The sequence below is a fragment of the Triticum dicoccoides genome, chromosome 2A (assembly GCF_002162155.2).
Source record: "Triticum dicoccoides isolate Atlit2015 ecotype Zavitan chromosome 2A, WEW_v2.0, whole genome shotgun sequence".
Lineage (NCBI taxonomy): Eukaryota > Viridiplantae > Streptophyta > Magnoliopsida > Poales > Poaceae > Triticum > Triticum dicoccoides.
In genome coordinates, this window is record NC_041382.1 from 694,780,714 (window position 1) to 694,803,966 (window position 23,253).

General features: G+C 44.6%; 1 protein-coding gene and 1 pseudogene across 1 annotated transcript; one reads left to right on the forward strand and one right to left on the reverse strand.

Annotated features, from left to right (window-relative positions):
- Positions 1-135: 135 nt before the first annotated feature.
- LOC119356337 lies at positions 136-14,146 on the reverse strand. The gene is made up of 16 exons (XM_037623282.1): positions 13,891-14,146; positions 13,071-13,137; positions 12,875-12,924; positions 11,614-12,753; positions 10,726-11,533; positions 10,038-10,533; positions 9,190-9,341; positions 5,787-9,101; positions 5,433-5,645; positions 4,815-5,018; positions 4,523-4,726; positions 3,951-4,100; positions 1,471-1,821; positions 922-1,330; positions 737-818; positions 136-651 (listed from the first exon to the last, which is right to left on the reverse strand). The coding sequence occupies exons 3-16, from the start codon at positions 12,922-12,924 to the stop codon at positions 432-434; spliced, it is 7,794 nt and encodes a 2,597-aa protein (XP_037479179.1). The 5' UTR covers positions 13,071-13,137; positions 13,891-14,146; the 3' UTR covers positions 136-431.
- A 4,233-nt stretch (positions 14,147-18,379) lies between these two features.
- Positions 18,380-20,864, forward strand: LOC119356338 (annotated as a pseudogene).
- Positions 20,865-23,253: the final 2,389 nt, after the last annotated feature.

Below are 23,253 nucleotides of genomic sequence, written 5' to 3' on the forward strand. Positions count from 1 at the left end.
GCCGCTTCTTGTGTAAAAAAAAAAAAAAAAACTCCAACTCCTTTGGCAACAGAGATGACCCCAGGAAGCAATCCCAGAAAAAGGAAGGTAATCGCCACAAGTATCAAAATCCAAGTTCAAAGCAGAGAAAATTGCTGAAAACAACCACATTTTTCTTCATCATCTCATCTAAACGCAGATCACAAGCATTTTTCTTCCAAACAGATAGATCAGTCGCACAAGTACATGCACATGTTCAGTTTGGTACATCTAAAACCCAAAATCACCAACTGAACCAGCCATCACTTTTTTAAATAAATATAAATCATACAAACGATGAGCCCGCTGTATAAATTGTTTGATTACCCTCGTGAATTCACTAATTTCTCCAGCCTAGTAGTCAACTTCCCGCAAAAAGAACTAGCCTAGTCAACTGCAAATCAGTCGACGAACTAAGCGCGAGGCTGCTCAACCACCGAGTCTCTTTCCCACTGGAACAGCCCAGACTTCTCAATGTCACCAACTGACAGCACCGGGATACCTGCCGGCAAGCCAGCAGCGCTCAGGGCATTAGAAAACATGATCAACAGGCTTCGGCATGACTGCTCTACTTCCATTCGCTCTGTCGCAGTGTGCTGCAAGGTAGGATCTCTCCAAGGTTGATAATAATGCCTGATACAGAATAAAAAGAAGATTAATAAATCACCTGCTCATGGTCACAAAAAGCATATGCAAATAATAAGACTGCTACACATACCATCTCCATGCAGGATTAGATTCGGCGGGGCAATGTATCTTTGAGCAAAGCGTTTCGATTTGTCCACGGCCATCAACCAAAACTGATTCACAAAAGGTTTGAAAATAGTTAGCAAACTCATATAGCAACTTTGGAGATATAATGAAACATCTTATAGTATCATAACGCAACAGATCCAAGCGTACCTTGTTCGCTGCATCTGTCAAGAAGTAACAAGCTAAGAGCCGTCACGACTGACGGCAAAGTATCACTCTTCTTTTTCATGTGACCTTGTAGGTAAAGTATAATGGCAGCCAGCGCCTCATCCGCAACGTGACTATCCACCATTTCAACGGTTTCAGATGAATGGTTCAAGAAAGACTGAAGAGTTCCGGGACTATTTGTGCTCGTGGCAAGACCTCCCCTCTTTTCAGGAGAGATGCGGGAGATTTTGCCAAGGATTACAGAAGCCACTAACCAACGCAATATCTTTGATAGTAGACATTCGTTGTTTAGCGGCTCTTCACATGACATTTCAACTGCAGACTTTTGTTTACACAACCAGAAGATATTGGAAGTTACCCATGAAACAACCATCACAGCTCTTGACTTATCCTGTCATTGCAAAACAAAAGTAGAAAATGATTATGAAGATTTAGATACTGATCACAAACAGAAGCAATGAACACTTAGATTCAGATTCTGATCGCAATACTAAAGCAGTAATTAAGTGAATTCAGGGCACAAAAAAGTACCGTTTCAGAACTAATTGGCAGAGGACCGTTCATAAGGACGACATCAGTACCAAGTTCCATTGATAGCTTAAGTTCGATGCTTCTTGAATTGCCATCAATAGCTTGGCACAACTTAAATATGCCATTGAGGGACAAAGTAAAATGCGGTTGGTATATCTTCCTTTTCATAGACAACCTCATTGTAGATGCAATAATATTTAGAATTGAACTCAACATGGTGATATCCCCTTTCAATAATTTTCCATCTTCAACTAGCAGATACAGATATTGAGATATTTCCGACAGTTGTTCAAGTGCAGTTTCTTGGAGCCATTCCGTAATGAATCTTGATAAGATCAAAGCATCGAGTACCTGAACAAAGCACACAAAAATTAGAGACAACGAGAGCATAGCTTTCATAAAACTATTGTAAAGCATATATGTCATAGAAGATAGAACATCACAAGAAAAAATCATATAGAAAATGTTAGTTCTCAAAACCATAAGAAACCATGTGCCAAAGCTGGTCATTCACAAAGGATTGTACCCGGAGCAATTTAAGCCTGTTAAGTGTCTAGCTAGCAAAGTAATCCTTGGTAGTTCAAAGCATGTTGGGGAAGATATGATAATATGTATGTGCTAGTAGTATGCGAGTAATTTTGATAGTTGAGGGGTGCCTCCTTACCTGTTTTGGAGTTCAGGGTAAACTCCAGCTATAATTCAGGGGTGTAATGTGAACTTATCTCTCCCAAAAACCTACTCCAATCCGGATATGTAGGGCCAAATTTGTATCTCAAGATTGACTTTGACCATCGGTAAGATGAATATTATATGAAATGTATGCTATAAAAATAACACCGTTGAAAACTCCTTTCAAATATGAATTGAATGGTATATTTTCTGTGGGATACACCTCATACATTATTGCTCTTATTGATGGTCAAAGTAAATCTAGAAATATGTACTAGGCTCTATATATCCGTATAGATGGACTATATCAATTGGAATGGTATTTAATGTAAAGAAACATCATATGGCCAGTACCATATTCAGCCACCAAACTATAAAACTAATTCAAGAACAGGTGGCTGAGATGACACTTTTTTGCCCTTTAACTCTTCCTCTCCTCCTTCACTCTACCATGTGCTCATTCAACCTTGTGTTCCACTCAATCTTTTGTCCCCGAACCTCCAGCCTAATAATCTGCTATAATCCGCCCAGCTATCCTCACACAACCAGGAAAGATTGGCATCCCCTAATCGATTCCCAGCCACTCTCACATAGACGTCAACTCCCGTATGCAGGGTGGGATTATGGGGTCCGTCAGCGCAGCAAGGAACCCGGCAGTGCTGGCGCCCCATGCCCCAACCTCACTAATAGGCCAACCTTACTAATAGGCTCCCTCTTGATACGAGGCAGGCAGCGGACTCCTCTTGCTCAGTACTCCTGTCACCATATCACTCCACTGTCGATCTGCTCTTCTCATGGGCTGTGAAAGACGAAAAAATCTCGTGACAGCCCTGCCCTGCAGGTGCTTGCAGGATGACAAGTCCACGTCAGCCAGATTGTGGCACCGTCGCACCACACAATTAGTCAGAGTATAGTGGGGGCTAGGGGCTAGGGATTAGGGAACTGAAGTCTATTGACTGCTTGATTTTCTAGGACAGACTAGCCCAACTTAGGGGAGTTTAACTTCGACTGTAAACGCAAACCTGTCCAGCTATGAATATGAAACCTATTCAACTAGGAGCTTTTACCAATTAGTCACCACCCTAATATGGTATGACTGAAGGGCTTCCTGCGGGTACCAATCCTTACGCGAGGTAGACTTCCCGGCCACTTGCCCCAGCTTGGCCCTGCCCTCCACTGGAAGGTTATGGCCCCCATAACAGAGGACCTTGAGCGGCAGTTGCCGCAACTCGTTTCGACACTTGCATCAAGAGCTTCAACTTTGATCATTGCCAGCAGCGGATACTTTCACAGTATATGAAATATCGATTGGCAGTTCAAGGCTGCTGCCTGCTAGTTTTGTAATGCTCCTGACTACCAACTTGGAATGTGGAGGGAAGGATGGACCCCGAATCCCATGTTGATGGGGATGAGAGTGAGATGCACGCACCCTGGGGGTTGTCAGGCTATTCTCTCACTGATTTTCCGGTAAGTATTTTTCTATCCAGTAATCGTTTGCAGCATATGATCCCAAAATCATAACGCAACTACGCGTAGTGAAGTTCTTGTGCTGGAGCCGAGGCATTAAACTAGCAGTGTCTAATGAAAAATATACCAGTCGTATTTAACACAGAAAGCAGCACCTAACAATTGGTGTAACAAAAAACTGATGTTATCAATGATTCTCATGTTCACAAACAGAAACCCCGTGATATAATTGATGGATTACGAGTTAGTCAAGATTCACAAGAAAAATGGAAGAGCATATACTGAATTGTTGCTTCTAAGAAAGGTGTGCACCATAGTTGAGATAGTTTAAAACAGTCGCTTACCTCCAATGCTAACCCAACTATTCTGGAACTAGAGCTGTTGTCCAGTCCTTTGCCATGAGTTGAAATAACAGAGGATATCCACGACAGAAGGCCACAATTTTTTACTAAATGCTGAGCTAGAACTGGCAGCTTCACACACTTCTTTAGCACCTACATGCAAAGGGAGCATTCTAAATGGGATAATACTGATTTATTATATTTCAGAAGACAAGAGAAATAGCACATGTCACAGGAAAAGATCATACATGCCAATATGGACACGATCAAATCAAATAACAGTACAAAATATGCATGAAATGTTGCTTAATGTCAAGTGCGGCACAGAAAGGTATACTGATGTTTGGAAACAACTCTATTTATCACACATTGCTATACTTCTTAAGTTCTGTATTTCAGGGTGTGCTTCAGCTCTTGGCACATACAAAAGTAAGACAGGATAGTAAGTATATAAAAGGGTCCTTGTACTGCTGCACACTAACTCCTTAACGTAACGCACATAGTAACTTTGAAGTTTAGTGCATCATCATACACATCCTAAAGTCAAATATATGCTAATAAAAAATTAGTGTTACCTGAAGGATTAAATGCTTTGATTCAGAATCTGAAATAGCTGAAGAACAAAAGGCAAGAGCAAGCTCTAAAATACTTTTGTTCTTGCATATCGTAGCATCATCAGCTAGATTTGATCCAGCGTATAATAAGCGAAGCATCCACAATCGATCAGCTTTGAAATGCACAGAACTACTCTTCAATAATGTTGGAAATAATGGAATGCTCTGCAAAAAAGAAGTGGTAAAGATAAACGTAAAATGATATTCATAGCTCAGGATAGTTAATATGTGCAAGGAAAAATAACCGACCCACCTGCATATCGACAGAGGCTGAATTCATCAAATATTTGCTTATGGTATTGAACTGAGTATGCGAGCTATCCAGCAGTGTCAATGATGCTTCTGCGGCAAAAATAGCAATAATGGAAGGTATCCTCTGCCATGGTTTGGATATTCCATTCTGTAGATATGTCAAAAGAAGCTGGAGCTGCCATTTTTCCTTGCTTTTCTGAGAAGCCTGCACATGTCACAGGTGTACAACATAATATAAAATGGACTTCCCAAATAAAATTACGGGCACAAAATTTGTTCTGTACTCGAGCATTAAATTGCTCCCAGAATGTTGATAAAGATAATCTTTCACAGCAGTTCGAATGCACCAAGAAAATGTGAAGTACTGCTGGAACATGGATATATTGATGCAAGAACATGATTTTGTTTATAAAAGTTAGAGCAATATAACGGCTATAGATTATGAAATTTATATTGGAAACCCAAGCCAAATTTTATACTGATGCTATAGCTGGCAACTAAGCAAGTAGAACATAACTGACAATCACAGGCAGAGCAGGGTAATAATTGATGAGATACTTAGAATCAATAAACAAGTGAACTGATAAATATCAGGATCTTCAAACTAGCACAGCATTACCTCGAGTGATTTTTTGAATGTATTTAGAGATTCATAACCCAGCTTTCTCAATTCTTCATCAGGAGATGATATGCAAACAAGCGTAATGGCAAGCAGACCAACTCGAGAGAACTCAGCAGGCTCAATGTAACCCATGAGAAGAGTATGAATCGAGAAACGCAAGATAAACATAGGATCATAAATCCGAACCATATCCGTGCTTTGAGATGTTGTCTGTCAATCAATGTTAAGAGTGGTTTAGTACCATGAGGTAACATGTGAAGCCGGGTGGACAAAAATAGTGCAACCACGAAAGCATAAAAAGAACAATAATGAAGCCAAAACCCTAATTGGAACCACTATTCAACAAATTACCTTCAAAATATCACCAAATTTGTCCAGACGAAGCTGTTCTAGTGAGAACACACAAGTCCTTGTAGACCTTTTGTAGCAAAATTGCAAGACTGTCATGACACAGAGCTTAGAATCAATTGGTATGTTCTCCCGAAATAGAGCCCTTCGCCTACTATTACTTTCTGTGTTCTCTGTTTTGTGGATTTCTGATATTGAAGAATCTAGTTTCAGTTCTTCTCTATATTTAACAGCTGCACTCCCCCATAGATGATCCATTTCAGCGATAGTTTTGCACTCATGTGACTCTATCTCATTCATAAGATTAAATATCTCCAGATCTGTTTCGCTAAGAGTTGCACCATAAACAGATAAAAGCAAGAAACTTAGCTCTTTTGATTCATTCAATAGGCCATTACTCTGTTGTCTACTCTTAATATCATACAGTATCCTGAGTAATCTGATGATTTCTATTTTTCTCTTTTCTGCTATGCAAATATGGAACTCGTTTTCTTTAGTGAAAAGAGAATCGACTGATTTTAAAATGCCTGGTGCTGGCTGTAGAAGGCTCCCTGTAGCATTAAATGCAGATGAATATTCAGAAACTTCACTGCAGGTTATTGATGACAGAAAATGGGAGTGGCCCAGTATGAGCTCAAGAATTTCATCAGCAGGAAACTTCCCTTCTGATAATACAACAAGAACACATCGAATTGCTTTTAGAGTGACATGATCATTGAACCTGTGCAAGAGAGATGATCTGATGAATTGGTTAAGGAAAGGTATTGACTTCAATTGGTTCAGATGAGTTTGAATCTCTGAAGACAGTTCGATAATATTCTTGAGAACTGTATATTCCAAAGAACGGATGACCCTTTGTTGTTTATCAGAGTGTGATAAGCCATCACAGCGGGGGAAATTCCTGAGTATTTGATCCAAAGTTCTGACCAAGATGCTTATGAAATTCAGCTTAGCATTGCTCACTCTCTTGGACTCCCTGTCTGATGCTGTTGATGCTGTCTCATTAGACGACAATCTTCTGGGAGGAGACAGCAACAACCTAATCAATGATATCTTTGCAAGCAATTCATTAGTAAGCTTCACATGACCTTTGTGAGAGTCAGGATTAATATCATTGACATCAAAATCTAATAGGCCAGAAGATTGTGGACAAAGTGAAGCAACTATTTCCAAGCGTTGCTTCCGGGGCATTTCTTTTAAAGACAAGCAGTAGTGCAACATGGTAACAGACTTCCCCAAGAGAGTGTCACTGAAATGATCCATCATATCTGGAACTGATTCATGTTGAAAGTCACCAAAATTTTCCTCAAAAATGGTCCTAGTAATAAAACTTTTCCAACATGGAAACCCATTATCACCTAACAGCATTTCACAGTAAAATTTTGCAAGTGGCTCAAGGAATTCAGCACACTGCATATGGCCATCACTGTGATGCCTCATGTATGACAAAGCAGCAGGCAGCAGAAGTATAGAGCTATCCGCATGAGCCCATGAAGAATCAGAATTGTAATCCATGCCTTGCAGAATAGAAGTGTCTTCTTCTAGAACTTCCATCAACATCTGGCCAAAAAAGTTCATGTGTATAGGGCTTACTTCCAAAAGCAACCGTAAAACTTTTGCTTTAACCTTAGATGTGGGAAACATACAGTGATGAAGAATTCTAAGGGGAGTGTTGGTGGCCATGGTAGATAACATCATGTGGAATGCAGTATATTCAGTGTTCTGTCCTGCAGATCTTTCTGCATTATGGATACGAATCAACATCTTCAGCAAGCAAACATCAGCAGATTCAAGATTCAGTTTAGCAGTAAAATGGAGAATGAAATGATATACTCGCTGAATGGTGGCAATATCTGAACTTCGAATCTCCAAGCCCCATAATTGACAGGATTCTGATCTCTGATCAGTTTGTTGTAGATAATCATACAGTAATTCCATGGCAATATCAGCAACAGATAGACATACAAAAGCAGCAGGGGCAAATGCAGCTGAACAACTCGACCCACGACTTTCTAACTCTGAGAACATCCAATTTACAAGTTCTAGAAGTCTGACAGGGGACATGAATTTTTTCAATGCCCGAACCATGTAGGAATTTGGCAAAAGCAGTCCAAAGTTTCCATTGTCCATGCAGACTTGAAATTTATCCTTGAACAACAGCAGTATTTTTCCTAGCATGGCCTTTGGGGAAGCAAACAGCGACTCTAAGGACTGACCATCATTTTCAGCCAACAGCAAAAGGTCATATAGTTTACTAAGAAGATTCACAACAAAACCATCTACAAGGTGCAGATTTTCCTTTGAAAAACTAGTAAATGCTTCTTCCACATGTTCCGCACTCCCATCTGTCAAGTCCGGGCAATTGGATAAGGAACATGGCAGGTCAATAGTAGGATGGTGGAGAACTGATTCAACAATATCTTGGAAACATTCCGCTGAAGCATTCAAGTCAGCAGTATCAGCAGCCAAAACTCGGATGCGCTCAAATATGCTATCAACAAGAGTGGAGCATACATGGCAAAGTTCTTCAAGAACATTTGAACCCTTCCTAGTGTATGACAACAGCAAGCGATGGCTCCAGAATAATATGACTCTCAGATTAAATGTCAACTCACTGATTGTGCTTTCATAAAGCTTAGCTCGAATAAGTCGGACAAGTGCATCAAGTAGCAATGCATGTGCCTCCCCAGTTTTAGCTGGCCCAGAGAACACAAGGCTTAATACTGAAGGTAAGAGTGCACAGAACGGAGTCACATTTAGGAATGTACTCAATGCAGTCAATTCTGCAGAAATTGAGTGGTTTTGACATTTGCCCTCATCAACATCAAGATTACCCTCGATCTGTCTGAGACTACAGAAGAAAATATCCGGCCAACAAGTAGCAATTTCAGCTAGGTAATCATGTTGCAGATAAAGAACTGACGACAAGAATTGCATATGAGAAGGACAGTGTGTTTTCACAACATCAAGAAGCTCTGGAAAGCTACAGATAATGTCCTGTGGAGCTGCACACATGATTGAAAATAAGAATGCAGTCGCTACATCATCTGGCAAATTAGTGTGTTGCTGGCCTAACATTTCTTGAACCTTTCTAATCACAGAGGACAAAGAGTTTGAATGAAGTTCAGAAGAATGTTCCACAGCTGTGAACAAACTAGAATTTTGTTGGTCCAAGATATTCCTAGAGATATGCAACAAATTAATGAATGGCCTCCATTCAGCAATATAAATCCTAGACTGTAGTTCTTCCGGTGAAAAAATATCAAATTTCTGATTCAGAACAGCACCAATAAGGTCAAGCAATAATTGAGCATCTACCTGTTTGATCATCATCGGATCAGTCACTTGAACATGCAATTATTAGGGTAAATAGGCAAGAGAGCTGTAGGCAACATAAATGATATACCTGGGACTGCAGAATAAGGTAGATTGTGTTGCACACATATAATGAAATTGTCGACTTCTCATGTACTTTCATACCTCCAGACTCAGAGTCAAGTAGCCTAAGGCATTTCTGAAGAACACAAATAACCAGAGGACTGAAAGCTGGAGAATAGACTACAAACCACACACAGAAAAAAGGTGAGAATATGAATGACTGAATGAACTAGATCTCATTAGGGAATTGTTTAAAAGAAAAGACATGATAATAAGTATCAAAGGAAGACTACGTAACTTAAAGTCAAAGGACAGGTGCAATAAAGTAACACATTTATGATCAGGAAGTGCTAAAGAGTGATCATGAATTTCAAAATGAAGTACAGAAGTCCAAGAAAAGAAGATCTGGTTGCAGCATAGTATAAACAAAACAACCATGAGACCAGCAGACAAGTATTTAAGTAAATTTGATGATAACATGATCAGATGATGAAGGGATGCTGGTACAACATAGTGCATAGTACAAACAAGCAACTGCAAGACAAGCAGCCAAGCATTTTGGTAATCTGATGATTTTACATGATCTGATCATATACACATGGAAGACTTTGCGCCCTTGAATGTAGAAGTGTGATAGTTATGCTGTGTTTCAGGTGGGGCGTGAAAGGTTTACTGAAAATCAGTCGTCAATTTTCCATGTTGTTTTGCACCGCGGCCTACAGGTACCGGTAACATTTATATATGGCATTATATCAGATCAAATGGAACCTAACGACCAAGGAAAACAGCTAATGATAGGTAAGAATGTTAAACAGTATGGCATGAATTTCAGAAAAGTGTAATGGCACTCATTCATGTCATGAAGGAAAATAGTACCTTCAAGCTGGCCTGATTTAGAGATGAACTTCCGCATGTAATCTTGGTATTTGTACAAATTGCTCCCAACCATTGAAACAGCATCGCAGAGGAAAGGGATCACAATTTGTGACAATTTATTAGATACTCCAACTCCTAGGCTCTCTCTTACACACCATTTGGCTTCATAACCAGGCAAGAAAACTAACCATGCATCAATCTCCGCAAAGTTCTGATCAAACGCACCAGAACTTGCTAGAGCAGCTTTAACTAAAATGTATGCTTGCTCACAGATGATCTTAACTGGTGAGTGCAACATGATGTCAATCAGTGGTTGCAAATGCTTGTACATTGATTCTGGAACTCTCTCTGGGTCCCAATGTCCCTCGTGTTGCCCTGAATACTCAACTAAAAGTGACAATAAGGAGTGCTGCTCATCCTTGGATAGATCCAACGGATTAGGTGGTATAACCCTAAAGAAGTCAAATGATCCATCAAATGAGCTGGGCATTATCCTCTGAAAGAAAAATTGAAGATAATCAATGCACAGAATTAGATTAGAATGTCAAGGCTATAAGTTGCATTAAAAAAAACACATCCCTTAAAAGTAGACACAGACAACGAAGACAGAGGCTAGGATAGTTGAATGATGAAGTTTATACACATTAAAAGGTATAGAGGAAGCATAATAAAATATAACTATACCTACCAAATAGAGCCGGAGAACATCAAGCAACTTCGAGTGGAAAACACTGTCTACCACTTCTGCATCTTTCATCTCCAGATCTTGCTTATCTAAGCCCCATATCTCACACAGAGTGGTAGCATGATCGCTTGCCAAGTCTTGGTCTTGCTCTTCAGATACATCCTTGGCCCACTCAACATCAATTCCACCAATAATAATATCATCGTCCTCATCGATAGCATTACATCTCTGTTTCTTTTGAGGAGGCTCAGAAACCTGAGCACGTCTCTCAAGTCTACTCTGAGAACAATTTTGGTGTTTCTGACTGGCAGAAGAAAGTAACTTCAGAAGGACCTGTGGATCAGGAATAGCTCCGCGCACTTCATCTTGAATGTATTCTCTCAGAGATATCCACCTCTTGACACGCATTTGGCCTCCCTGGTTAAGTTTATCTACCAAGAATGCACCCGTTGCAGTGGAACAACTTAATCCTGGGAAACTGTTCATTCTGATTTTCACTTTTGTTGAGCTACTGGATTCTGATGTCGATCCCACACTTGATACCACACCATTGATTGCTTCAGTAACACAGCACAGTAGGTTCACTGACTCAAAAACAAGCCTCAGAGAACCATGCTTCACAAGATCATCAGAATGCTGCAATCCCCTATTTATCACTGCTCGAGAGCATACATGGGGCACGATGCACTTCAGAACTACCTGTACTTGTTCATCATCGACGGATACCAGATCATGTGACAGGAAACTATGAAATATGCTATCAGTTTTTGCTGAAGATATTATATCCGCTGCTAGGGAGATGGCGGCAAACCTGCAAAACGGCAATCAGGCAGAAATAAGTGCACTGTACTCAAAACAAATTAATTATATACATATGCTAAAAGAACTAACCAAGAGGGGGATGGCCGTGGTTCAATATTGTAAGGGAACTCATTCATGTATGCCGCGCAAAAAGAAAGCCTCTTACTCACAATAGCCAGCAACAGATTCTTGTGGTGAACGCTCTCAGTAGACTTCAACTTCTTCATCAGATCCAGCAAGCGTTTCTCGTTACCTCTCAAATGTGAGGATGGCATTAATCCATTTTTTGGATCAGTGCAGACCATGACCAGCACTTGATGAGCAAGGTCAGCTGCTTCACCTGCATCCAAATTCCCCGATATCAAGCTCAGCTGTTCCAATGTGGCACTTCCAAAAAGGACACTGCGGAGCCCTGGTGGGACAAGTGACTCCTCTACCAAAACATTATCCCGCAGTGTTGAGAGGACATACACAACAGTCTCAGCATCATCTTCTCCAATCCCGCGTAGCACCCCTGAGTAAAGCTCCCTCTGTTGAAGGACCCATCTTAGCAGCTTCGGGTTCCCAATCTCAAGGAACGACATGGCAAACCCAACAAGTGATCGCCTTGTAGAGCCAAAATTAGCACCTTTTTTCTGATTCCTCCCATCCCTGCCCCCTCTCTTCTTCGGTATCCCTGCCAGTTGCGTCACAACAGCCATCTTGAAATCAAAGCTCTCGGCAACCTCCGACGCCAGCCCCGCACCACGCCTGACAATGGCAGCAAGCAAATCCAATGCAGCATTCTGGCGCCGGAACTCGCCACTGTTGAGTTCACGGTACACATCCCCCACCTTGTCCTTATCCTCCAGTATCGTCCTAGCAACGGCGTCCAAGCACTTCTTAGAAAAAGCATGCTGCCGCGACTTGCCACCGGGGTTGCCCAGGACAGTGGCAAACAGGGAAAGTATGTACGCCATCCCTGGCTTCTCCCGGTGCAGCCGCCATGCCTCCATCAGCTCCACGAGCCGCGGGGACTGCTGGACATAGTCCCGTAGCACCTCACCACCAGAATCACCGTCCAATAGCTCGATGAACTCCCTTGACGCGTCTGAGTAGATTTTGACCTCCGAAGTGTGGAGATTCTTAAGGATATGGACAAACCTGATCTTATAGGATGCACCGAATGACTGGTTCCAGGTGTCCATTCCCACCTTTACCAAGTTTTGCTCTCGTTTTGGCTCCCCCACCCTAAAATGCACCAATACGGACGTAAATTAGCCATTTTGGAAAAGCGCCGATAAGGGGATACGTTTTACTATTTTTTAATTCACCAAAAAATATATGTATAGAAGCCAGAAACAGCAGATACCTTTTTGTTTGCTCTCCTGAGGATGCCGAAGCAGCTCCAAGCCACTCCATCTAAAATGCACCAATGCGGATACGTGTATCAGTATCGGGTCGGATACATAAATTCGGCATTTTGAAAAGCGCCAACAAGGGGATACGTTTTACTATCTTTTAGTTGACACAAAAGAAAATTATAGAAGCTAGGAACAGCAGATTACCTTCTAGTTTGCTCAACTGTGGATGCCGAAGCAGCTCCAAGCCCCTCCAAATGACAATGTTAATGCCCTGTTCCAACTCCAAGTTCCAAAGGGGTAGAATTAGACTTTTACTGAGTGTAAAATGAATATGGAGCATCAAATCAAATCATTAGTTAGTTGTACATCTATCATGGCATAACACGAAAGGTGGAACCTGAAGATCAATCAGCTAACATGCAAAAGGAGAAACAATCACTTTAAATGGTAAGGTCTGACTGTTAGAATCAACAACACAGCGTGATAGTACCACTATATTCCCAATCATAAACAAGATTTGGGACATCTATCATGCCAACAATACCACTAGTACTAATGTGTTAACCAATTTCGGCCAGTGTAACCAAGACAAAGCTCCTGCTCTCCCAAATTACATGTTACTGCTAAGCTATGACTTCAGGTCAAGACAGTGCAGATAAAACAGCTTAATCTTTTCATTTTCATATATCGCCAATCATTGCACGTTTAAACCAAACCATTTGCTCATCTGAAACAAGTTCGAACTACAATAGTAAACATTTGCCCCTACAAACATTATCACAAACACCTATCAAGCAAAATCCTTTCACATGTAAACCTGAACACGCGCTGGAAAAATCAAGCAGCAGGTACTCATCAAGAAATAATCATCATTATGTTCTCACAATATCGAGTCTACAGCAAAGTACTCGTCCAATACAAAATCAGGAAAAAAAATTGAACAAACAGAGGATGCAAGAGGAAGGAGGGAGGGGGTGAGGAAGGAGGGAGGACGAAGGACGAAGGACGAAGGAGTGGTCGCTACCTGCCTATGGACTGGTCGCCGGCGTGGCTCAAAGCGGCGCGTTGCTGGGCGGGAGCGGCTGCTCCAGAGAGGGAGGCGCTGCTGGGCGGGAGCGGCTGCTCCAGAGAGGGAGGCGCTGCTGGTGGGAGCGGCTGCTCGACGGAGGGACGCGCTGCTGGGCTCCCGTACCGGCGGCGGGGCAGCGGAGGCTTCGGCCGGCTGGGCGCGCCGCGGCGGCGGGCTGGCAGTGGTGGAGGCAGGCCGGCGGCGGCTAGCCCTACCTGTCGCGGGAAGGACTCTGCTCGTTCGCTCGGGCTTGAGGGCTGCAATAAAGGACACACGAAACGGGGTTTTTTTTTCAATTACGGGTCTACGAAACGGGCCGCTATTTACGTCGAGTGGGCCGGCACAGTTCGGGTTCTTTCTTTATTTTTTCTATTTTGTTTCTTTCTGTACGTTTTTCTGTTTTGGTTCTTTGTTTTGGAGTTTTTCATTTATTTATTTTTCGGTTTTTTCTTATAAAATGATTAGTGTTTTAAAAAAAAATCAGAATTTCAAACAAGTTCATTCATTATTATAAAAATGTCCAATATGTATTTTAAAAATGTTTGTCATGTATTATAAAATGTTCATCGTTTATTTAAAAAATGTTCAATATTTATTTAAAAATTCAAAATATATTAAAAAAATGTTAGATTCACCATATATTAAAAAATGTTCAGTTTGCATTTAAAAATGCTCATCGTATATTAAAAAATGTTCATGTATACTAAAAAGATGTTTAAAAATTTCAATTTTTTGTTCAAAACTTTCAAAAAATGAATGTAAATTACAAAAAATGTTCTCTCATTGTTCAAAAAGTTTGTATTTTAATATGCAACACCTCTTAGAGAGACATGACTAGGGTTGTTACCTTCAGCGTCGAGGGGCCTGAACCTATATACGTCTTTCATCCCTCATTGCTTCTTGATAGATCAAGCTCCTTTCTCTTACCACTCTTAATGTCATACTTTTTTCACATCATGATAGTTAGAGTAAGACTGTTCAAATTCACTATCGTGTGCTCTGAAACATGCGTGACTTATGCTATGAAGGTGTGTGTTAGACACAATCGAGGTTGAACCACAAGAATATGTAGGTCACGGTTGCAATGCACGAGCTCTTTTGCTAGTTCAATCTAAATATCAAACGGCCAATGTAAAAAATTTACTCTAATAGTTATACTCCCGTAAAAATCTGCTAAAAGTCATTTGAATCAATGAGGCCCTTGGGGTATTTCCTTAGCGCTTGCTAACATTATAGTTCTACAGTGCTCGTTTATCACTTGAGAAAGGCCTGGAATAAACCTTCAATTTATACCCTCAATCTAAATCAAACTTTGACCTCAAAATCCCTGGAATTGACATCCCGTGCTCTCTAATCCCGGTCTATCCCAATTGATTTATGCTAAGTGCTCCTTTGGTGCACTGCGGAAAAGATGATCTCAGGCAGGGTCCCACACCGCTCTCAATGACTATATAGGCCCATGTGTCATACTTGTCTTCCTCCTTCACACACCCTCTCTCTCTCTCTCTCACACACACACACACAGACACACACACACACTTGCTCTCGTGTAACAGATCCAAGCCTCTCCCTTTGTCGTGGTCGTTGACGTTGTGCTCATCTTGTCTTTCCCCGCGCATGCTCCTTCCTGAGCTCCTCCTCTAGTTCGTCCGGTGTCATGGTCACCGACTCCCTTGATTCCCTGTTTTTTTGGTAGCGGTACTACTTAAGCTCGTACCATGTCTCAGCGTAGGTCGCCAATAGAATCAAATGACATAACTCATCACATGCAACTACCAATACCTCGCATGCACTTGGATTTCATCCATCGCGTCAAGATGGCAGGTGGTCATCCGCGGAAAAAAGATGGCAGGTGGTCGATAGAAACCTCCTACGTGGCATCTTCACTTTGCGGCACGTGCACAACGGGTTCACCACCGGTAGCGCGGGTTGGGGGCGTCCACGACAATGAAGCTGATAACCTCTGCACACCGGGCGCTCCTGCGTGGCGAGGTCATGGAGATGAATGGATGATGTCTAAGCCCATGCAGTCAGTGAGATAAGTGTGTGATTTCCATCAGGATTGGCTTTTTCCCGCCGCGACAAATAAGTATTTTTTTTCACGAATAGCGACAGATAAGTATTTAGTACTCTAGAAATCAACCCGAATAGACTGGGATTAGAAAGTATAGGGTGCCAATTTAAGCGATTTTAAGTTCAAGGTTTGGTTTAGATTGGGAGCGTGAATTCAAGGTTTATTTCAGACTTTCCCTTATCATTTCTCTCTTTTTTTAAACTGATTTCGACGTTTATCGGAGTGGAGCGGGCCCGTCGCCTCGGGCAGCCGGTTGCGGGCTGCGAGTCAAACGAGCCGCGCTGGCGCGAATATTCCAGCGACATGTCGCCGCCGTCTCACTCGCTCCGCGGCTGGGGTCGGGTCCCGTCACGGGCTTCCACGTGGACCACGGAATATTCCCCGCGCACGTCGACACGCTCATGCGCAGACGGAAGGAAGCTGGCGCTTGCGTGCCCCCGCAGCCACGGCCCGGCCCGACGCGCCGCTCGGAATCATGTTTTTTTTTCTTTTTTGAACGGAGGAATCATGCTATTCCTGACCAAAAGAATCGTCCTCTTCTTTTTGCCACCACTCCCACTGTACGCTGATACGAAGCTGCAGTGTCGGTTCTCCAGATGCACTGATTAACCGAGGACGAGGACGAGGGCGAGGGCGACTGTCTCAGATGTTCCGTCGGTGAAGGTTCTCCGTTCAGGAACAAAACGCAAAGGCGCGCGCAGAAAGGAAATCGATCCAGGTCGGCATTGCGTTGCGTTGCATCGATCGTGCATGCGTAGTGGCTGTCGCCTTCTCTCGATGAATTTCGGAGCCACCCCGGAGCACCGCCTGTTCGGTTGGCATCGATCGACGCGAATCTGATAGCAAAGGATAAGCCGCGAGATTCGCTTTTCACGTAGCTTTCCCATTTTGGCCGCGGCAGGTCGCTGGCCTAGCGTAATATCCTTTGCCAACGAATCTCGAGTAGGCGTCCGTCAGGTCAATAGGCCACACTACGACGAGTGGCGAGGGGCATCTTCGATGCTCACCCTCAAACCCATGTTATCCGTTTGGATTGTGCGATTTAGACGTGTTTTGCCATCTAACACGGTTCCGCATCCGTGCATTGGCTGGTCTAGACGTTCGTTTTTTCGCAAATCGGGAAGGGGGAGGGGGGTGCGGACATCTTCACCGCTGCCATGCACGTGTCCGACACCTCGGACCCACCTAAAATCCTCTCCCGCCTCTTTCGCGCTTTCTCTCGAACGGATGCGTCGCTCCCTGCACCGCATTCATGCCGACCGAGGATAGGGCGGCAAGGCAGGAGCGGCCGCCGCTTCGCGTTCGTCAAGTCGGACAAGGCGCTAGCCTGGGTCCGTGACGACCCCGACCTGATAGTAGCCTGGGTTCTTGACCAGCCCGTCACCACCGCGGAGAGGGCTGACCTCCGTTGTCGTCGCCTCGATGGGAAACTCGTTGGCGAGGAATGGTAGCCAAGCGACACCTTCGCTAATGCCGCCGCCAGGGCACCGCGACCTGGGCTCTCGACCAGTCCGTCACCATCGCGAAGAGGTCCGACCTTCGTCCCCGTCGTCTCGACAAGGAGCTCATTGGCGAGGAATGGTCGCCAAGCGACACGCCCACCAATGCCGTTAGGGCCAAGGCCGCCGCTAGGGCACCGCGGCCTAGGTTGGCATTGGTCGCGGCGGTCGTCCACACGGCACAGGAGAAAGCGGAATGGCTCCTCCATGAGTGCCTGGCGGCGGCCGGGCAAGGCGGTTGCGGCCTCGCGCCCTACGGCCGTTGGAATGATGACGACGATGGCATAGACGGCGATGGCGGTGCAGCCGGCCAAGGCGGCCACATGTACGAGGTCGTCGTCCGCTACAAGTTAGTCTCTTTTAGATTTCAGTTGATCGGTTGAAATATGGTCCATTTTATGTAAATTATCTTCAAACTATGCTGAAATCTGTTTTGATAAGATCTGTCCGATGTATTCAATTTTATTTTGAAATGTGTGCATATATGGTTAGATAGTCGGCTCGAGCATCACTTTTTCCGGACTGATTTTCACCGGTCCGCGGACGGACACGGTGTCCTATCCAGGGATCAACGTCGGAGATGCCATGAGTGGTGAGCGGTGACAGATGCTATGGGATGTGCTACCTACGACTACGAGGCATGTGTGCAGCGTCACACACTACGTACGTAGGACGTACGCAGCCACAGTTGGTTACCGTCGGCGGCGTCGTGCTGGATCGACCGTCACAGTTGGTTGGGCGTGGCGTGTCGCCGTCGCCGAGATGCCCGGCGTAGTCGACCGGCTTGTCGTCTTGTTTCTTGTGGCGTCTGCGTGCGCTGCACCCACCAGCCACAGCCGGGCCGAGCAGATTCCGTTCCGCGCACAGACACATGACATGATACCTTGCACCCCCTCCCCGCGCCACCATCTCCGCTACCCCCTCTCGTCGTCTTGCGCTCCGGATCGAACATCTCTCCCCCTCCCGTCTCCTTGTCCTCGCGTAGGCTTCACACTTGCACAACGTAGCTTTTCTCCCAGCACCACCACCTCAGTCAGCAAGATCGCGTTATATGCTGGTAAGGAGGAGCTCATCTTGCTTGATCTTGCGAGCACAGGGGAACGGCCGATCGGGTCAAGATGTTTGAAGGGGTGGAGGGGATGAGCTACGGCGGCGGCGGTGGTGCTGGTGCTGGTGCTGGGGCTGGGGCGGCGGCGCTGTCGTCGCGGGACCCCAAGCAGCGGCTGCGGTGGACGCCGGACCTCCACGACCGCTTCGTGCACGCCGTCGCCAGGCTCGGCGGCCCCGACAGTGAGTAGTCTTCTTCGTTTGCTCCTCCTTCCCCCTGCTCGTCAGTCGTCACGCCGCAGTGCAACGCCGGCGATCATGTGCCTGATTCATCAGCTCACTATCACTTTAGCTTCTTTGAGCATCAGCTTAACTATACTGATTATTATTGTTGCCTGCCAACAGAGGCGACGCCCAAGGCAGTGCTGAGGCTGATGGCCATGAAGGGCCTCACTCTGTACCACCTGAAAAGCCACCTTCAGGTTTGTTGTTCAACAACTCTGCTCCACTCCTGCTCTTCGCTCATATCTCTTGTCTTCTCTTCCCTTTTGCAGTCCAGTCCAGTGTAGTACAGTACCACTCACGAATTAACACAGCGCTGTTTGTTTTATCTTATCAGAAATACAGGCTGGGAAAGCACACCAAGAAATCCACAGACCTGGAACTAGCCAACAATGGAGGTACACACATATAGTACCTTGCAACTGCTACAGCCAACGCCAAAATGCAGTCAAGCCAACGTTTCCCCTTCTAAACTCCAAGCTTGCCATCTTTGCTTTTACCAGAGTTTACCTCGCAAGACATCAGCTTCCAAATCGGCGCGCCTCTTGCTGTTCCTGCTGGACGCGACACCGCAAGGTAACTGGCTAGACATTTCTCCTCTCCCTCTGAACATATCTGAGAGCAAAATACCTGTTTTTTCTTTTGTCTACTGGGAGAGATTAAAAATATACGTACTAGTCAATAGCGAGTAACAGTATTTTATGAGCTTATCTCGAAGATGCGCGCCACCCCGCTGCATTCTGTTTAGTCAACTAAAAGACATCATGTGCTAGAGCTTAACTTCTCAGAGATCATCAGGAGTCTGGAAATGGAGCATTATTGTTTTTGCCTGCATCACTGCATGGGACTGTGAAAGTATGGATAGAACAAACTCACACCAGAAATTGGGACCAGATAGTCTAGTAAGTATAACTGAAAAGTGAGATCTGATCAGTAGTTATACGAGTACAAGTTAATAGCAAGTACTAGCTTTTCTTGGCTGTAAAAATAATAATTTTGCCATTCCAAAAGTCTATATGCAAAGTTTCTTATACAGAGGCACTAAGTTGAAATCCTATTCCTACTGATTACTTACTGTCAAGCGTCTTCTATGTGTCTTTTTTCTTCAGTTGGGATTGTATGATGATTTGACTAACCATTTCGAAAACATTTCTTATGTGAATCAGAGAAATGCCGCTTGAGGATACCCTCAGGTATCAAATTCAGGTCCAAAGAGAACTGTGTGAACAGCTTGAGGTTAGACAAGCTCTGCATCACTGCTTATACTCCTAAACTCTGTATCATGTAGGTTAAAAATGCTTATATATATATATATCTCTACGATCAGGTGCAGAAGAAGCTGCAGATGCGAATAGAGGCCCAAGGGAGGTATTTAAAGGAAATACTAGAGAAGGCTCAGGAAAACATTTCCTTTGATGCAAATGGATCTGCTGGCCTAGAAAATACCGGATCACAGCTCACGGACTTTAACCTGGCTCTTCCGGGCTTGTCGGAGAATGGAACACAGGTGTATGAAGAAAGCAGTGAACAGTTGGTGAAACATATGTCTGATGACAATCTTCATGATAATAATTTGGATTTTCAGCTCTACCGTGTACGAAGTCAGGAGGCTAAGAGTGTCAAATGCACCCCAAAAACTGAGGACCTGCTCCTCTTAGACTTGAATATAAAAGGAGGATATGACCTGTCTTCGAGAGGAATGCAAGGGTGAGTTAAATCTGAAGATTAACCAGGAGAGGAAATAGAGATGTGTTTCAGCATGCTGACAGTTTTGGGGAGTTTCACTGTTTGCTATTAGAATTTGTTTCCCCGTGGCAGTGCTTAGAATGCTTGGTAACAAGTTTGAATTCCTCTGTGATAATGTTAAATTTGCTGAAGAAATTCATGAACGCTTGAAGCCTGGTAGTATATGCATCAGGGCCGTTCCTGATATTTCGGGGGCCCAGGGCGAAATTACAACCCAGGGCCCCTACTATAAAGATAAAAATAATAATATCATTTCTTTTTAGATTCATTCCTTTACCTAACTTATTATTGTCTATTGTTCCAAAATAAAACAAAATTGTAAATAGTGTATGTTAAACATCATCATGTCAGTCACGATGACTTGTGTCACGTAGCTTCGGCAGGAGGTAGTTAGGAGATAGTTTAGATTCTCCCTAAACCGCATGTACTTATCTCTATCTCTTATCTCTTTCTTGCTCCTCAAGATGTAATCTCTCCAAACTACTTGTATGCATATCCAGGGATAAGCCCCTGACTATATAACACGCAGGCGCAACCCTGATCAGGGGACGACGCTTCACGCCTTTCGCACATGGTATACAGAGCCCCTTTTCTTCATCACGTCTAGTTCGCTAAGGTTTTTTTCCTACCACCAAAGCTCGCCGCCATGTCCTCCTCTTCTGCAGCCAACTCCAACCTCTCCTGTCAAGTTACCGAGAAGCTACCCCGCACCAACTATGTTCTCTGGTGCACCCAGATAACCCCGCAGATCAGAGGAGCCGGCTTCTTCGGATACGTGGATGGAACCACACCGGAGCCGGCCAAGCACGTCGTCACCAAGTACAAGGATGGGAAAGAAGAAACGATTCCCAATCCCCTCCACTCGGTTTGGATCCGAGAAGATCAACAGGTATTAGGCTATCTGTTGAACAATCTGACAAAAGAAGTACTAGTGCAGGTCACATCTATCGATCATGCACATGAGCTCTGGGCAGCACTAGCGGGGATGTTTTCCTCGCAGTCGTTGTCTAGGGTGAACAACATCCGCATCGCGCTCTCTCACGCTCAGAAGGGAACGCAGTCCGTGGCGACGTACTTCGCATATATGCGGCCGCTCTCGGACGAACTTGCCGCTGCGGGCAAGCCTCTTCAAGACGGCGATCTAGTCTCCTACATCCTCGCCGGCCTCGACATGGAGTACCAGCCCCTCGTCTCCGCCCTCGACGCGCGCACACAGCCGGTCACCATCGACGAGCTCTTCTCCCAGATGAGCAACTTCGACCAACGTGTTGCGCTCTTTCAGGGGAACGTCGGCTTCAAGTCGTCGGCCAATGCTGCCACTCGTGGCCATGGTGGCGGCGGCAGCGGCGGATCACGCTACCGCGGCCCACCGCGGAAGGGCAAAACCAGCAACGGCGGCGGCGGTGGCAACTTCAACAGCAACCCCCGCGGCCCCGGCAACAACAACGGCAGTGCACGGCCCTCCTACACCAACTCCAAGGGCCGTCGCAACTTCCCCAGGTCACGCCCTGACACTATTCGGTGTCAAATCTGTGGAAAACCGGGGCACTCAGCAAAGGATTGCTGGTATCGCTTCGAAGAGGATGAATGTAACACCCTCGATGCGGCTATATCTCCCACGTGTCGAAGCACGACTTAGAGGCATAACCGCATTAAAAGCAATGTCGCAAGTGAGGTAATCTTCACACAACCCATGCAATAAAATAAGGGAAAAGGATACATAGTTGGCTTACAATCGCCACTTCACACAATTACATGAATAAAGCATTACATCATCCAGATACAATCAAGGTCCGACTACGGAACCAAAATAAAAGAAGAACCCCAAATGCGACAAAGGTCCCCGATCGACCCCAACTGGGCTCCACTACTGATCAACTTAGAACGAAACAACACAAAGGGCAAGATCTTCATCAAGCTCCTCCTTAAGCTTGGTTGCGTCCCCTGCTCGGTAACATAGGCACCTGCAAACTGGTGTTGGAAGTATCTGTGAGCCACGGGGACTCAGCAATCTCGCACCCGCGAGATCAAGACTATTTAAGCTTATAGGAAGGATGGAGTAATGAGGTGGAGCTGCAGCAAGCGACTAGCATGTATGGTGGCTAACATACGCAAATGAGAGCGAGAAGAGAAGGCAAAGCACGGTCGATAAAAGTATGATCAAGAAGTGATCCTATAGCAACCTACGTCAAGCATAACTCCAACACCGTGTTCACTTCCCGGACTCCGCCGGAAAGAGACCATCACGGTTACACACGCGGTTGATGTATTTTAATTAAGGTCAACTTAGGGTTTTCTACAATCGGACGTTAACAAATTCCCATCTGCCCATAACCGCGGGCACGGCTTTCGAAAGTTCAAATCCCTGCAGGGTGTCCCAACTTAGCCCATCACAAGCTCTCACGGTCAACGAAGGAATAGACCTCCTCCCGAGACATTCCGATCAGACTCGGTATCCCGGTACAACAAGACATTTCGACAGGGTAAAACTAAACCAGCAACACCGCCCGAATGTGCCGACAAATCCCGATAGGAGCTGCACATATCTCTTTCTCAGGGCACACTCAGATGAGACTAGCTACGAGTAAAACCAACCCTCAAGTTTCCCCGAGGTGGCCCCGCAGGCAGCTCAGTTCGGACCAACACTCAGAGGAGCACTGGCCCGGGGGG